The 17,076-nt window shown below is 46.5% G+C and overlaps 1 protein-coding gene across 3 annotated transcripts in view; it reads right to left on the reverse strand.

The window, feature by feature from the left end:
* The window catches only part of LOC125959804 (protein spire), a 134,301-nt gene that overhangs the window by 4,059 nt on the left and 113,166 nt on the right, over nt 1–17,076 (reverse strand). For 2 of the 3 annotated variants that reach the window (XM_049692751.1, XM_049692750.1), the window contains exons 10-12: nt 2,663–2,916; nt 686–917; nt 380–433 (exon numbers count right to left, since the gene is read on the reverse strand). In XM_049692751.1, the coding sequence (XP_049548708.1) occupies nt 380–433; nt 686–917; nt 2,663–2,916 (540 nt within the window). The remainder of the gene's footprint in view (nt 1–379; nt 434–685; nt 918–2,662; nt 2,917–17,076) is intronic. The other variant, XM_049692752.1, reaches the window with a different exon arrangement.

Here is a 17,076-nt window from a genome sequence, read left to right on the forward strand (position 1 = left end):
ATAACTGGATATGTGCACTGGTACAGAAGCAGGAAACGTGACATTTAGGGAATAACAAAAGCAGATGATTAAGTTTTATGAAACGGGCGTCTAGTGGATCTTACAATGGAGCAAAAATACGATCGACAACACACTGTCTGTTCGACGGATGGAGACAAAGAAAAACAAGCAGGTGGAAAAGGAAACGCATAACTTAACACACACACACACACAAAAACCCATTAACACACCGAAAACAACAAAACAGGAACATTCAAAACATAGGAAATGCAAGAAAACTCAACACGACAAAGGGCAAACGAATAAAAACTCATGATAGTAGCACACACACACACAGACACACAAATTGATAGCAAAACACGCGGTGGTTTATAATTACTTTCGAGTGCTTTATCACAGAACCGATGATACTCGTCGTGGGTGATGATGTTTTCTGTGAAATCCGCACAGGACGCAACATGGAGGCGCCGAAGATTAGCGATGAGATGATCAAGGACCACCACAACAACAACAACAACAGCAACAACAAGGGACGGACAAAGAGAAGAAGAAGTACACAAAACAGTTGTTAGTCGACGCGATCATCATCATCATCGGACGCAATGCCGTCATCCGTCTTTGGGATGAGTAGCTTCCGAGTGTTAGTTCCCAGCCCAGCCTTCCCCCTCCCTGTCGCTTGACTTACTTGTCCTCCGCAGAACGGTATTGATGTTGTTTCGGTTGTTCTCGTTGTTGATCATCAGACGATTTGTACTATCGGCACCGTTACGATCGTCGGTGTTGCTCCGTTTGCCACCGACCGGCACCCCGGATGGTATCCGGTGGCCACCATTTTGTTGCTGCGCGTTCCTCTGTCCACTAGCTGGGACACTAGGGTCCACGCTTTCGTTCGCTGTTTCATCGATGAACTCTGCATCCTGTGGTTTGAGAAATGAAGAAAAGCATGTTAAAATGTGTTGCTCTTGATCAGTAGACGGTTCGATCGTGTGATCTTTCTACTGAGTCACCAATAGTCAGAATGGCTTGTGGTCGCGTTCCTAATGGATTCGACTTTTACGCAAGAATTCGTTGAGCCAAGCATCATCGTAGGCATGCTCTCATCTGAAGGCCGGAGTTGAGCCGTTTGGTCACGCATTTAAAAAGTTTAAACCGTCTTTCCGTTGCCAAGAGAGGGCAAGTCATCAAGAATGGGATCACGCTTAATGCCAGCGAGCACGCATGTACACCAGTTTAATCCACCGGAGCATAGATGTAAAGAGCAACCCCACGGGGACAACGCACTGGTCGGTTTCGTTGCAAAAGGTTAAAGCACCAACCAGGGCGCCCTACATGTTCTACAAACAGTGTTGGCCATAAACGAAAAAAAAAACGTGAGCAGGGAACACGATAAACAGTTCGCGCGGTGGCTGTATGAGTAACGGTCACCAATTGGCACCTTTAAGACATACGGCCTCTTGCGCCAGCCATTGGCCGGCTTCCGTTTCTCGAAGTGCACTTCACAGGCCCAGAACACATGGCATTAAAGCGTGAGAATCGTTGCCTCGAATGTGCGTTACAATCGTTGAGAGAATTGCACTGAGCCAAGGGTAAGGCTAAAAAGGGTGAATGTTGATTGTTCATAGACCATGCAAGCGAAGGTGTCGCCTCCTGCGTAACGCGAACCACGCATTAACCTGCTTTTCACAAGGAACCGTTCTACACCGTTGTCCACTAAAAGCATTTGTGACGCAACGATTGAGTTCAGGGATTAATTGTTTTAAGTCAAACCAGAACAATATCTGTCTGTCTGTCCGTCTGTTCCGATTGTCCGAAAAGATCGGAATCTTCCAAGACATTCACCAGTTGAAGCGAGCAAGGAAAAGTGAAAGACTCAACCCGATATCGACACAAAAATCCCTCCAACCTTGGCTTCGTAGTCCAGTTTCAATTTCCAGCAGCATATTGACAACCGACCGTCCACCGTCCCCAGGTTTGCACCGGTTATGCAAACCGACCGGTGACCGTGTCGCGGTGGGCGCAGATTTCTGAAACATAAGATGAATGCTGAGAACCGCCCGCCAATGTGGTACACGTGGCGGAATGGAAGCAAGCTGGGTGCGAGCGAGGGGGACTTCGGTCTCCCCATCGGTCCATCGGTTGTCGCTGGGACAAAAAAAAAAGGCGTAGTGTTGCCATTTCGTGGCCGGAGCGAAGGCGTTTCGTTGATGAAATCGAAAAGAGGCACGACCGACCGTCCGCGAACCGCCCTTCTCCAGCTCATAATTGCTCCACAATTGCCGTGCTCCTAGCTTTGCTGCTTTGGTGGCTTCCTACAATGGAACCGGCTCTTATTAGCATCCGATCCCGAGCGCAAGGCTGGGGGGTCTACACGGTGCCGAAACGTGCCGAACACAAAGAGCTACCATTTGCGCGGACAGCCACGAGTTTGCGGTGGCCTCGAGTGACCGGTACCTCCCGTACACCAAATCTTACTACTCTCTGCCATAACTACTCTCTTGTGTACCATTATTAGATTAGACTTGCGTTAGATCTCTGCCGTGTTCCAGGGAGCCTCACGGAGATCTTAATGACCGAGACGCTTCTTGGACGGGGAGTGATCGTGGTGCGCACGCGGATTTGGCCGGATTATCTAACCCTACCCGCGAGAGGTTTGTTCACTTACGTTAAACAGTGAAAAGTCCACTGGTATCAGTCTTCGGGTGTTGCGGGGCATGCTGCCGGTATTCGAGAACGATGATCTTCCCAGCGTCATCGTCTTGTGCTGTGCGATGTGGTGGCTGTAGCCGGTACTGCTGCTGACACCGCTACAGGTGCTGCCGCTGCTGCTGACTCCGTCCAGGCTTGGGGCACCGCTGGAGTCGACCTCTTCATCACATGATTTCTTTACGCTATCTAGTTGTGTTGTGGTTGGTAAAACTGAAAGTAAAAGAGAAAGGATCGAAAGGTAAGAATTCGAGTATTAAGAAGGACGACGAAGATAAGACCAAGACGAGACGCATGCATACACACACACACACACATACAAATTCATGCCAGAATTGGCATGAGTCACCTGTCGAGACAAGACAACGTACCCTTATGCTACTAGCTATCACCAAACAAACGAAATGACGAACACCTGCTCATCAATAACCTACTAGTGATAGGTACTATCACGATTACGCTCTATTCGATCACCTACTGCTGTAGTTACTTATTTGAAAGGTCGCACCCCCGGCATTGCGGTTGCGCATGTTTTCTGGAGCATTCATAACCGCTGGTGCGGGCTGACAAGCCCCTGGTCTAGAACAAGAATCGCATCGCATATCGTCGTCGTCAACATAGGCGGCCCCCTTTACTAGGCGCGTCAAGGTCGGCCACTTGTTATAACCGCACCGCTTGTAAAGCTGTCGTCTTGAACAGAACGACTCTTTCCCCATCGGCCCCATTGGTTCTCGGCCAGCAAAAGTTCACAATACGGTTTTGGCTGTGTTTGCTTTGATGTTGGCCTCCAAAAATAAGATCGACCTGAAAATGGTGGTTGAAGTGTTCTGGGGACCGCTGTTTAGGGAAAGGAATAAGGTTGTCCCATCGCCCAAGGTCGCCCCTCATCGGAAATGATTCATTACCTCAGCCTTTGCGGCACAATGAGCCGTTTGTCAAGAGTGGCAAACAGGCCGCCTCCAGACAAAGGTTTCAATGCTTGGGCAGCACTAAGAAACCGCTGGAGAGGATGGCTACTGTTGTGGATGGCTTCGGCATCAAACCATTCGACCGGGGGTGTAGACAAACAGATTTACGAGATGTGTCTGGGCGAAACCATATGGTGGCATATTAGCCAACGGTAGAGTTTGTGCTTGAGATAGGATTGTCGTTCTTGGAAGACGTTCGGAAGGGCTGTCGTGCCTTTAGCCCATAATCCACCGGTGAGTCGCGTCGACAGAGAGAACCTGTTCGTGTGACCTGTCCAAGATGTAGGGCTACCAGCGGTGGGACCATAAAAATGGATCTGTTAGATCCGAAGGCCTGCACAGCAGCAGCACCACCAGGTTGGGTCGCAATATTTGGGCGCGATTCTTGTACCCAGAAATAGTAATGGAGGCGATGGAGGGGCAATAAGCAAAAGTTTATAACCAGCACAGGGCCAGGAGCTCGAGGGATGCTCCACGCCACTCGAATTCGTTTACAAATTCATGAGACAGTCGGCATCACCTACGTGCCCTGTGATGCTACCACAAATTGTATGTAATCTTCGTAAAAAGCTCCGTACCACGGGCCGAGGGCGCATCGTAAGGTGCAGTGCCACGAGAATGTTACATTTCCCGGAAGTTGATATTGCAAGTAATGGTACTCGCTCACCTCAGTCAAGATGTTACTGGGCATGGTTTATAGGGAAACGGGATTAACGACTACGGCTGCTGCTGCTACTGGTGCTGCATGGACCCGACCGACTGGCATCGAGAAAAGCGCCGTAATGGACTTCAGACCATATGAAGCTGCACATTTGCTGACTCAGATAAGGGCTTTTTCCATCCAGCATGATTGGAAGCAACTGGACCGTGCCCGGCTGGACAATGATACGTGATGTTGGAATGTTTTAAGTCATTTGCAAAGAGCATCCAGCATTGAACAACGCCCATGTGCACTTTACGTCACAGGAATGATCTTGAAGAAACGATTGGGGATGGAATGATAATGTTGATTCACTTGAATGTATGCCAAATAAACAGATATTGTGATTCATGATATGAAATGGAATGCTTATTTGACCAAACATATGGTTGCTACGATTGCCAAGGGAATTGAAAGCAACAGTGTATAGCGCAGCCATTTCCTCAATATTGCTGCCGTCCCCCGGAGTACGGTCTGCTCCATTTCAACAAGTACCACTCGCTTCGTACGAGAACGACGAATACAATCTTGTAGAAGTGACCAACTTTCAGCCGGACACTCTGCAAGGAGGGCATTTCTCCATGGAATCATTATGCTCATCAATAACCATTCATTATGTCATCATTTTCGTTCCCATCTCCCTGGCGGGCACCTACACTCTTGACCACATAAGATGCTGCTGCATCGGGAAAGTGGAGCCATCGAAGCACTCTCGAGTCTAGACATACTATTCAAACAGAATAAAAGCCAATAGAATAAACATGCAATCGATTCTCCTCCCACCAATGCATGCTGCTTCCACATGAAAAGCTCATTAACGATACTTTTCAAGGATCAGAGCGTATGTTAAGCATCGATGGATCGATAGAAATGAAGCAAATATACGTTAGGGTGACGCAAGCATTCTCACTCGCTGTGAACTCATCTGTGGCGCCCAGGACATGGATTTCTCGATCGAAATGTATTCCAATCCATAATTCATGCTCCACGTGGAATCACGCATCATAAACACACATACCAGCAGAATCAGAAGCAGTATGGTGTTATGCGACGAAAAGCAGTTTAGCAACGATTGTCGCCAATGTGATTGTCGCCACAACAGCAAGTAAGCAAGTTTTGCTCCCATTTGGTCCAAAACTGTTTCTAAGCAAGACACGTTTTATGGTCAACCATCAACCTACGAGCGGCAATTGGGCGGTACGGTATAGAGGTTGTCGAACCTGGGGCGACGTGCAAATTGCTTTGACTGTCACGGTCTCAAGTGAGTTGATTAGCATCACATCGCGTATGTGCGGCCGTGCTATTCATGTGGGGCCAACGTTCGCTCCGATTGGGACTAAAGAGAAGGCTGGGAAACGCGCTTAAAGCGCCTTCAATGTGATGTAAGCAATGCTGAGCTTAAACGTTCTCGTTCAAGAAGCTATAACGAATATCTATGCGACTGGTAAAGATCTAAGTAATTCTGGCAGAGGAATAAAGCATAAAGTACCTAATATCATTACTCTGATGACTCAGAAAGCAAGCTAAGGAGGTGATAATGTTCCGTATTACCAACCCATCTGCTAGATGAGCTATTTACGATTACTTCAAGCCACAAATTATCCGTCGCCGGCCATTATGATAATTGCTTCGAAGGCGTTGATTCGAGACATTTAATTTGGCTTAGCGTTACAGTCACGAAGACCATCGGGGCGAGGCGAAGGATAAAGCTAGATAAATATTTGGACATGCCAAGAGCCACAACTCTTCGGCGCGATGAGTCATACCATGCGCTGCTCTGGGTTGATTCGTAATTCAATTCAAAGCACCCCCTTCCACGTCTCCCCATAAACTAGATATTAAATTATAATTGACATTGAAAGCGAGCTCCGATAAGTACGACACGATAATGCTAAACTGTTCACTCACAAATTGACAAGATACCTGATCTAGGCTTGGGCGTCGGTGGTTGCGACGTCCGGGGTGCAGCCTGAGGGATGCGACCTGTCGGTGCTACGGTGGGGCCACCGCTGTTACCGACCCCTTTCCGTGGCATGGGAGCCACGGAGGCTACGAAATTGTCCGGTGGACAGTAGGCAACATCGCGGGCCGCATCGACGCACGGATCGTCATCGGGTGACTCACAATCTGCGGACGCCGTAACAAACATTTTCCGAAGGAAAAGCGAAACACTGGAGCTGACACAATCGTACAACAGGGAAGCAACTTGAAGCTTATTAACACTTGCTGAACACTAAAATCACTTCACTAGGGGATAACTTAGGAAGAGCATTTAAGGTAAAAAACCCGGCAACTAGCGGTGGACTGGGAATGAGAATGGCAGAAGGGCTAACAATGACATCATCACTACGGCGATACTAGATGCTAGATGGGTGTGCTTCCCGATTCCTCAAACACAAACAGGATTCTCGGGAGCCCCTTCCGCCTAAACAGATTGGGGAAGAAAGTTCCCTAGTGGTAGTGGTGAATGATGCAGCGAAATGGTTGTATTGGTGTGTGGAACTGCACTCCACTCTGGAATCACTAAGCACTATATATTATATTTGTCCCGTGCTACGCGCGGTGCATCCTGGAAGAACCTATATGAGGCTGACCTGTGACCTTTTCGAACCAACATATGGAACCGAACAGCCAACTCCGAAATGTCGGAGAAACTCGACAAGGCGAGTCAGCTGAGCGGGACTCTCTCACAGGAAGGAAATCAAACAACAACAGAAATCCTTGAGAGAAGGACATGGCATATCCGTATCGTTCCCGTTCACGTTGCACACCACAACAACTGTCACATAAGGACACTACTATGTTCAACGCATACACACAAAGGACACACGCATCCCCCTCGCAACGGGAAGAATGTCCATACGCAACACCACGTGAGAGCGAGGACGAGGACGACGAGTTGGCAGCACTACAGGATCGAAAAGGTTTTGCAGCTAACCCACTTATCGATTAATCAAAAATTTGTAGTGTCCTAGGGCCGTCCAGGTGCTCAGCTACTTTTCCGTTGCGTATGCGTGTGTTGTCCAACGATGGCCAGCTTGTGTTTAATTCGATTTTCCAAGTTTTTTCCCCTCGCGAATCTTATGGTGTTGCGCAAAGCACGAAACTGCCGCAAACGACGTTGGCGGTTGTTAAGCAATAAATAGACAATTGTCGTCACCTTATGCACAAACAAATAACACAGGGCACACGAAAAAAAGCCAAAAACAACGCGGTTTTCCACCGTCCGAGTGGCGCTTTTGAGGCGAATACTTATTTACTAGCATCGAGCACACGCAAAGTTAACACAACCGAACCACACGAGCGCTGAGAAAATGTGCGCCGCGCAACAACGACTCTACCTGTCTCGGTCGACGAATGGAGGGAATTTGAACGAGAGATGGGAAACGAGTTAAAACCGAGGCGACGAAACCGCTTCTGAAACCTATCCACCTATGCAACGGTTGCTCGAGCGACTACCATACCAGGTGTATAACTTTAAATCCGCTGTTTTCTTATAGATAGGCTTATCATACAAATTGAGGAAGCTTTATTATTTTGCTTTAATTTTAATAAAAACAGTTGTCGAATCTCATAAAATGCTTGTGGAGGCCTATGGCAACAGTGTACTATCGGAAGTTACTTGCAGATATTATTTTCGTCGGTTTAAAAACGACAATTTGGACATGAGTGATGGGAAAGATGGGAAAAATGTGTAATATTTGGAAAAAAAAACATTTTTTCGCTCTTTATTTCATGTGTTTTTCGATAAAAACAAACAGCGGATTTGGGGTTTTACATTTACCACGATTTCCGATAGAGCTTGCACACGATTTTCCGGTTTCGGATTGATCGGGAGAAGAGAAAGAGAGTGCTCAGACGAATAGCCAGCCCCATGAGTGTGTTGGTGTGTGCTCGAGAGCATAAGTGGAGAGCATAAGTTGGAGGGTGAATTTTCGTACAGTAGGTAACCAGCAACCTGCATGGTTCTTGTGATTTAGTTAAATTGCTCCAACTTTCTTGCCATGTTCGAACAGTTTATCCACTCTTTCAAAACAAATGATAAAAAATATTTGCACCTTTTTTTGGCAGTATTTAAGTAAGTATTTTTTAAAAAGGAAGAATAGAAAATGTGTTTGCTTCTCCATGTATTATAATTTCGTTTGGAATCATTCATTTGGAACTAGAACACTTAAGAGAACAAAAAAAATTCTAACAATGCGGGTAATTGGGGTAATGTCTCCAAAGAAGATTTCGTGCATCATAAAGTGCAATATAAACAAAACGTGTTGGCTCTCGCTGTGTCGTTTGTGTAGGCTATGTAGTGCAAAGGTATGGGTGTAGTAGACAAAGAGTAGACACGAAGATGAAGCGCCGGCGCCTTAACAGCAGAAAAGAAGGGGCAGCACGGCTAGGATGGTATGCAACAGTGTCGCCTCTCATTCCACGATTCCATTAAACAAAAGAAAAACAAAATCTGTTATCAGTGGCCGATATTATCGAAATTTTTTTCTTATAATTTTCCATCTGAGATACGAGTTTGATGACTTTTGCGTCTGTTACAGAAAATGTCCGTTTCTGTTCAACGAAGTACTTCTGTAAAAACTGCCTAGGTGTGTTAACAGTAATGAATTCATGACATGTATCCCATCGCGTTGTTCTTACACCGAACGACTCTCATTGCTATCATCATCGTTCAAATGTTTTACACGATAATGCGCTCGCTTCCTCGGAAACACATCATCCGGGAAAGGAACAGACGACTTCGATCTTGAGCCGGGAAGGTCTTGTCGCAGATTGGTAGAATCTTTAGTCTGTCGATGCTTCAGCTTTTCGAGCGAATTAAGAACTGGTCTATATCGCCAATTGGATTTACGTGGCGGCTTTCGAGCAGTTGGCAACGGCGTGGTGAAGGGAGGTGTAGTGCATGTCGGGGCACAATCTACTGTTGGCTGGGTAGGAAACGTGGAGTTAGTATCTGGAGTAGATCCAGTGGGTATCCCGGTGACGTTCAAATCCGGTGTGGTCCCATTGTAGTTTGGAGTAGTCCAATTATAATCTGGAGTAGTCCAGTTCACTGGAGGATTCGTCCAGTTGGCATCTGGAGTAGATCCTGTGGGTATCCAAGTAGCATTCCAATCTGGCGTGGTCCAATTCTGACTTGGAGTAGTCCAATTATAATCTGGAGTAGTCCCATTGAAGTCTGGAGTAGTCCAATTGTAGTTTGGAGTAGTCCAATTGTAGTCTGGAGTAGTCCAGTTTACAGTAGGGATCGTCCAGTTAGCATCTGGAGTAGATCCAGTGGGAATCCAGGTGGCGTTAAAATCTGGCGTGGTCCAATTCTGACTAGGAGTAGTCCAATTGTAATCTGGAGTAGTCCAGTTTACTGGAGGATTCGTCCAGTTGGCATCTGGAGTAGATCCTGTGGGTATCCAGGTAGCGTTCCAATCTGGCGTGGTCCAGTTTTGACCAGGAGTGGTCCAATTGTAATCTGGCGTGGTCCAGTTCTGACTAGGAGTGGTCCAATTGTAATCTGGTGTGGTCCAGTTCTGACTAGGGGTGGTCCAATTGTACTCTGGAGTAGTCCAGTTTATAGTAGGGATCGTCCAGTTAGCATCTGGAGTAGATCCAGTGGGTATCCAAGTGGCGTTCCAATCTGGCGTTGTCCCATTCTCATTTGGAGTAGTCCAATTGTAGTTCGGTGTGGTCCAGTTAGCATCTTGCGTTGGGGAAGGGTCCGTAAAGTTGAATGACGGCGTGGTGCACGTTGGGAAACAATCCACCGTAGAAGCCGTAGTAGGAACGGTTCCATCTGTCGTTAACGTAACATTCTGCTCAACTTCTGCCCTGATCAGTATCACTTGACACAATAGCACAACGGCTAAACAAACACAATGGGGCTTATTAAACGATCTACTAAATTTTTGGAAACCCATAACTGCACGGACACTCCGTCTGAGGTAACTAGCCACAATCGTCTGTAGCCTGAAGAGATGGTTGGTGCTCGTTATATACCCGTGCAATTGGAACGCACGTTCGGGTGCTATCTCGTCTAATCAAATTATTCATCTTGCTCTTCTTATCAGTCGCTTATCATAATTGCTTTTTATCGTGCTCAAACAATGAGTGACACACGCCGGTTCCCCCCGCGGTCATTACTGACCATAGCCATCAAACATACCGCGTTTCTTGTGGAAGATAGGGGCACTTCACTGTCTGGAGGGGATATTGCACACATTGGAAATCCCAAACGTTCATTCACACTCTCGACGGTATGAGTGACGCATCTTCCAGTGCAAACAACTGCATTTGTGATGTTTCGTGCGTTTTAAAGCATCATACATACACTCTTGCATTACATCACAACTGTGCTGTGACATCACGAATGTCCTGCGCGCTGCGCATCCACTGAAGATTATGTGGAGCAAATGGATGCACTTTTCGTTAGCAAAAGTTCACGACCTTGGCATTCAAATGTGAGTATCCTCCATTGTTCTCCTGTAGAGATGCATTTTTGCGTTTATGTACTGAACCACTTTCATGTACATAATACACTCCTGCTCTCTTTCTCTCTCGCGTTTTCTTGCTTTTATACTAGAGAGCAAGGACTCGATGGTCAGATTGCTATAATTACTTACTCTCTTTACCTCGCTATCTATCCGTCCTTGTCCCTTATCACGCGGAAATCAATTTTCCTACGGCGATGGTAAGCCTTCGAAGGACAAAGATTGGTGTCAGTCGGAGAAGCCAGCATCGTCCTTGTTGTCGTTGTCATTGAGCGGTATGCGAAGCGTCTTCTGCTGGTAGCAAAGTATCAGCAGCAGGCACGTTATCATCACATTTCAGGCCGGCGTACAGAAGTGGGAAAGGAAATTAAATATTCATCCACGGTACACAACTTTGGGAATTACCGCATGTGTCAAACGAAAACAATGCTTGTGTCGCAGCAGGAACAATATTTCTGCAGGATGAATAATTAACAATTTTTGTCAAATGCTGACGCTCGTACCCCGGTGCTTGCTATCTTTTGCAATCTGCTGGAAGTAACTTGCGGCAAACCTCGAAAACCGACGTCATAGATAATGCTGCCTACTGGCAACAGTTATCAGAGTGGAACGGAAGTAATGTACAGTGATAACAGATTGTTTTTATGGAAGAATTGCGTGAAGTTATCATAGCGTGTTATGTTAAAAACAAATCAAAGACTGGACTTGACGTTATAAGAAGTGATTTCCTTGAATTGCGATGGGGAAGTGATTTGAAGTGATGCACTTTAGCATATTTGTTAGGCAGTTTCGCGATAAACAAGCTCCACTGGACCGAACGTCAACCATAAAGCTGTATCAAAGTGATTCATCTGAGCGAGAGTGGAACTTATCTACAATCATGTCTAGCATGCTTCACGGATCTCAAGTGGGGGCTACTGATATAATGTGTTACATTAAATGGGTCATAGAATGCAACAGAGTTGATAATATTATCAAACGATAACGCAGGACTTTACATGAAGACCGGAAATAAACAAAACGACTACGAACGACTACGTCTTGAGGCCCGGGTCGGGTGTTCCGCATTTTTATTTCAAGAAATCCGGAAGCTTCTCCTTTCGTTACATCAAAAAGGGCCTGCATCAAAGCGAAAGGAACCACCTGCGATTCCGGTTTTTTTGGAAGACCAAATCCCCAAACCGACGTCAACTCTCCAACGAATGGCTAATAAATTGGAATTCTCGCCAGTTTTGGTTACTGCGATTGCAGCATATTTCCGAATCGGAGAAAGTTTTCTTCGATATTCGAAAGATGTTTTCTTCCCCGTCATCTTAACACCCATTTCTCCAGCCAGTATTGGGCTCCCCTTGAACTGGTGATATTTATTCATTTTTATGATAAACCCTTTCCATGGCGCCTGACTTGCACGCCTCTGAACACGGATGTATATAATCCTGCATGATACAAGCGAAAGACCCTTTCTGACTGGTTCTCTGGAAGCCTATGGCGCTAGGGGTACATGGCCTGGCCGTATACGTTATGGTTTAGATCTCATAACACGCGAACCATCAATTTAGCTATTTTCGAGGCCAACATTGTCGTCTAGGGCGGTCCCCACCATCCCATGGATCGCGTAACAATATGTGCCGGTATAGGGTTGTTGGTTGGTTCCACTGCGCCACACAATACTTGTTTCTGTTCCAATGACGATGTACGCTTGCCATTATTGATGGAAAATCGATTCTGCACAGGTGAAGCATAAGTCACTGGTGATTGTTCCCGTTGCTGATTGCTTTCTCCAATCAATCATCATGCGATTACTTTGCACCGAGCCGTGACGATGAGGAAAGCGTTACAATTTAGCTTCAACATTCAATGAGCGAGACTGTTGGGAGGAATATTCCCACAAACACATTTTCCATCACTGCATTGACCAGTTGAAGTGGCAAAATGTTTAAACAAAACACACAAAACAGGTTTATCTACTGTTCCTCGATACCATGTAATCAGACACCGGCTTGTGACAACCGCAATCGAACACGTGCGCCATCATGCTGAAGCCGGGAAGCCTTCACAATGCGCTCAAGAATTCCAGCCACCGGCATACCATCCGTTCGTACATACCGCCGGACAGACAGAGTTCAACGACGCTGGAACGCGCCGGGATTGCTGGGACTGCTGGCGCTGTGTCATCTTACCTTTTAACCATCACTTTCACTCCGACCTGTGCGTGTGTGTGTGTGCGCGCGCGGACCGGTGGACTTGTGGGCACAAAATCGGTCACCACGGCGAATGGTGTTCCCAAAAACGAAGAAATAAAACTTTTAAACGTCCAAATGCAGATTGTATTTTTTGGGGAGTTGCTCGGGAATTCAGCTTCACAGCCGATAGCGGGCACATCTGACGTTCCCCACCCAGAGCGCGGCGATCACGATAAATGCCTCCGGGGGGCGAGCGCGAGCCAACGGTGCCTGACACACCCCCGGACTGGAATTTGATTCTATCAACTCCGGACTTTTAAATGGTGGCAAATAGTGAAAGGTTGGTCAGAGGTTTTTTTTGGGGACGTGGGTCAACCATTTCATTTAGTAGTGAAGCTCTCATGGTGACCACGGTAGCCACCAACCGGCATATGCTTTCCCTTCCTGCTCGATGCCTTATAACCTTATCAGCGGTTTCCGGAAGGCTTCTTCCGGTGCATCGGGGCGGCATGACAGAAACGTCACCTGAAACGTGGTGCTGGCAGTTAAGCTTCTTAACCCTTGCAGCTTTTGTTCTACCGGAATGGATGCCGCGAGGACAAGGGCGATCGATCGATTACAATGTGCTCCCTACAATACTACTCTTCATCACGGCCATTTCTATTTCTGCATCGCATTTACCTGTCATCCCCATGGCTAACTGGCGTAGCTTAGCGTTCAAGTTTATATAATCCATCGTTGCACCACCGAAGAACAATTCAAATCGAAGCAAGTCAGTAAGCACTTGGCAGCTCGGCCATGCTTGATTGAATTGTTTGATACACTTTTTTTCACAAACTATATGACCTTAATTCCCACTAAAGCACTAAACTAAAAGTTCACAAGACGATTAACACACACGTGACATGAGCGTTGTGCGCATTTGTTAGTCAAACAAACAGTGAACCCCCAGCGAGTTACAACATATCGCAAGCACCACACACGAACCACGAGCACGAAGCAAAAACCCAACGAATACCGGTCGAATCTCGGCGCCAACTGAGAAGTCCAACGGCCGGATCGCTTGTGCCGGAGCATAAATTCCTGACGACTACACCTCTCTGCCCCCCTACCTCCCAAAAACACACCGTACCACGAGCGTGCGAGCTTTTAGCCTCCGGCCGTCGACGACGTCATTCGAGCGCCGCGGGAAAACCTGGAAAGCTTTCGTGCGGCTGCTCCATCAACAACTGGTGTGCGAGTAGGTGTTGTTCCTCGCGCTTTTTTCTTCTTTTGCCAGTGATGAAGCGAACCATTTGTTTTCGTTGGAGGGAAACAGATTTTCCATGTCCGTTCGTTTGATGGAAGTGACTCCATTTCACACTTTCGGAAGCAGATGACAATGGGTCTCCGGTGGTCTAGTCTAGGTGGTGTATGTGAGCGTAGGTGTAGGAGCTCGGTTACATCCTTTTGTGAGTTGGTTGGTTATCTCAACCTACGTCATCTACGCCGCAACGGTGTGGTTGTGTTCCAGGAATTGATACTCGCCGGTATGCCGGTTCTCCTGACGATTGGGGTCACTCCATCTACGTAATAAGCCCCTCGGATGGCACCGGTTCATTGCATACAACGTGGAATAATTTATTCGTGTCCGGTGGTGGTAGCTCTAGTTTTCTTTTCTTCCTCACGCTAACGACAACGGCTTTTATCATGTTTCTTCTTCCACAGATCCTTATCCTCGAGCGACGTTGATGTAATAAACGTTACGGTCGGTGGTGGTATTAAGGCCAAACCATCCGTCAAATAGCCGACGGTGTGCGGATAATTGAATTTCGTGGTCGTCCGGCACTAACTAGCCAGACGGCAGAACCGGGCGAGAGTGGGAGTGAATTGATTAGTTTTTATTTTATTTACCAGAACCATGACCGTGAAGGCAAAGAACACACTCAGAAGGGTTCTGTAAATCGATTTATGGAGGTCTAGCTGATAATCAGGAAAAGGTTTCTCTCGCCGTTCAAATCATCACCAACGGACATTATGCCTGGTTATGGGGTTTTATCGGTAGAAATGCGATCGATTTTTTAAGCTTCTCCCTAATTCGTGGAAATAATTTTTTTTACAACGTCTAAATATAAACGAAAATTGATGATTCAAAGATTCAAAATAAGATTCGGAGAGGATAAATTGGAAAATTTATCGTCTATCGAAAGAACATCAACTTTTGTATCTGTATCGAACACGGAGCATAAAGTCCATAGAAAAAAAAGGCAGAAATGCTTTCCTTCGATAGATGCTATACATTTGCATCGTAAAATGTATTTTCATGAAATATTCGCTCTAAGTGACTCAAATAGAGGCAAAAATGCTGCGCGAAAATCCAGATCAAAGTTCGTCGGAACGGCTTAAAAAACGGTCGATTCAAATTCAGAAAAGCTCGTTCGAGCAGTTTTATGGGAAAGTTTCCAGCAGCTACGCTAGCGCCGTTTGGGCGGAGAACGCGCGAAGCTCGTTTTGAATTGGCCGTTTATAGACCGAATCCGCGGCCCAAAAAAAAGTAAGGGAAAATACCAGCTAAAAGATGATTTTAACACACTTGCAGTCCTCATTTTCACATTGGGAAGGTATTAGAAGATGCAGCAGTTTTGGCAGTACTCTATTAGGCAGTACTTTAGTTCTTTAGCACTAACTTTAGCTCTACGCTATCACTCCTGTTCTTGTTCTACTCAGCGTATCATTGTACCATCACTGGGCTGAAGAATCTGCCTACTGGCTTAAAAGCAGTTTATTGCTTCTTCTCTCATATGGGCTCCTCCAAAGCGCTACCAAAGAGCAGCAAAGAATCACGTTTAGTAGCCAACAAAGATCTAGTAATTTAGTGGTCTGGCTGGATTTTTGTTACTGTGTAGGAAAATTACCAAAGCTATATTTTTTACGTGCTAATGGCTGTGTTTGAAGATACAATTTTACTCGATAAAATCATCAATCATACCGTAAAACACATCCCATCTCATCCTTCGAAAGCTTTACATGATTACCGAGGGCTGCAGAATGCATTCTAATGAATCTAATAAAGAACAAATGAATGTCTTTAGTCAACGATCCCTGAAGCGATTGCAATCTCATTATTAAACTTAGCTTAAACGAAAAACATTTACAAACATCTAGCCAGACGTGACGTCACGACGTGCTCACTAACGAGTGTGTTTGCTAAATTCCCACCGATAACTCCACGACTTTAGGGGCGCATTTAGGAATGTTGACCGGCTGGAATTAAAATATCATACCCAAACAACCATTCGCCGATTTGCATCTCATTTACATTCCCAGAGTCCCTTTCGCTTTCGCATGACCATTACCAGGTAGTGTTCCTCCCGTGTGCTTCCGTGGGGACTGCACAATTTATGGAGACGACCCTTGAGCGGAGCGGCCCTCCTCCCTATTCCAATAAGCTTTCCAACAAACTTGGCCAGCACAAAAATCGCTCACCAACCGCGCGAATTTTTTCTCGCGCACGGTACGACAAATAAGCCCAAACTAAACGACGTCGAATCTACAGCGATGGCCCTCCGGGGGGTTCGAGGGAAGGATCAAGACCGAGCGGCCAATGTCTTTGACTTGTTTATGAGACATTGTTCCGGTGGTGCGCTTAAGATGAGCTTCAAAGGTGACCGCAAGCGACCGAGCAAGAGAGAGAGAGAAAGAAAGAAAGGATCGTCGCGTCCGAAAATGGCATGCGATAGTGGCTAATCCAGTGGTGAGGAGCGGCCGAGAAAGGGCGATCAAAGGGTGTGTGTGTGTGTTTGTGTTGCGTAATATCATGCCAAAAAGTGTGAAGCGCATAACCGTGCATCGTTGCATCGGTGCATCGTTACTCTGGATGACGTCGTCGTGCGTCGCGATACAAGAATGGGACATTTTCCGGCGTAAAGCTGCCATCCATCAAGATGGTCAGCGTGCGATAACGAACGCGAGAATCGCCGCCTGGGGGCCGAGGAACGATCATTCGGTTCATGCTCTGTGGGGTCCCCGGGAAGACTGGGAGGTGGTTCCTTCAGCAA

The sequence above is a fragment of the Anopheles darlingi genome, chromosome 2, assembly GCF_943734745.1.
Source record: "Anopheles darlingi chromosome 2, idAnoDarlMG_H_01, whole genome shotgun sequence".
In the NCBI taxonomy this organism is placed as follows: domain Eukaryota; kingdom Metazoa; phylum Arthropoda; class Insecta; order Diptera; family Culicidae; genus Anopheles; species Anopheles darlingi.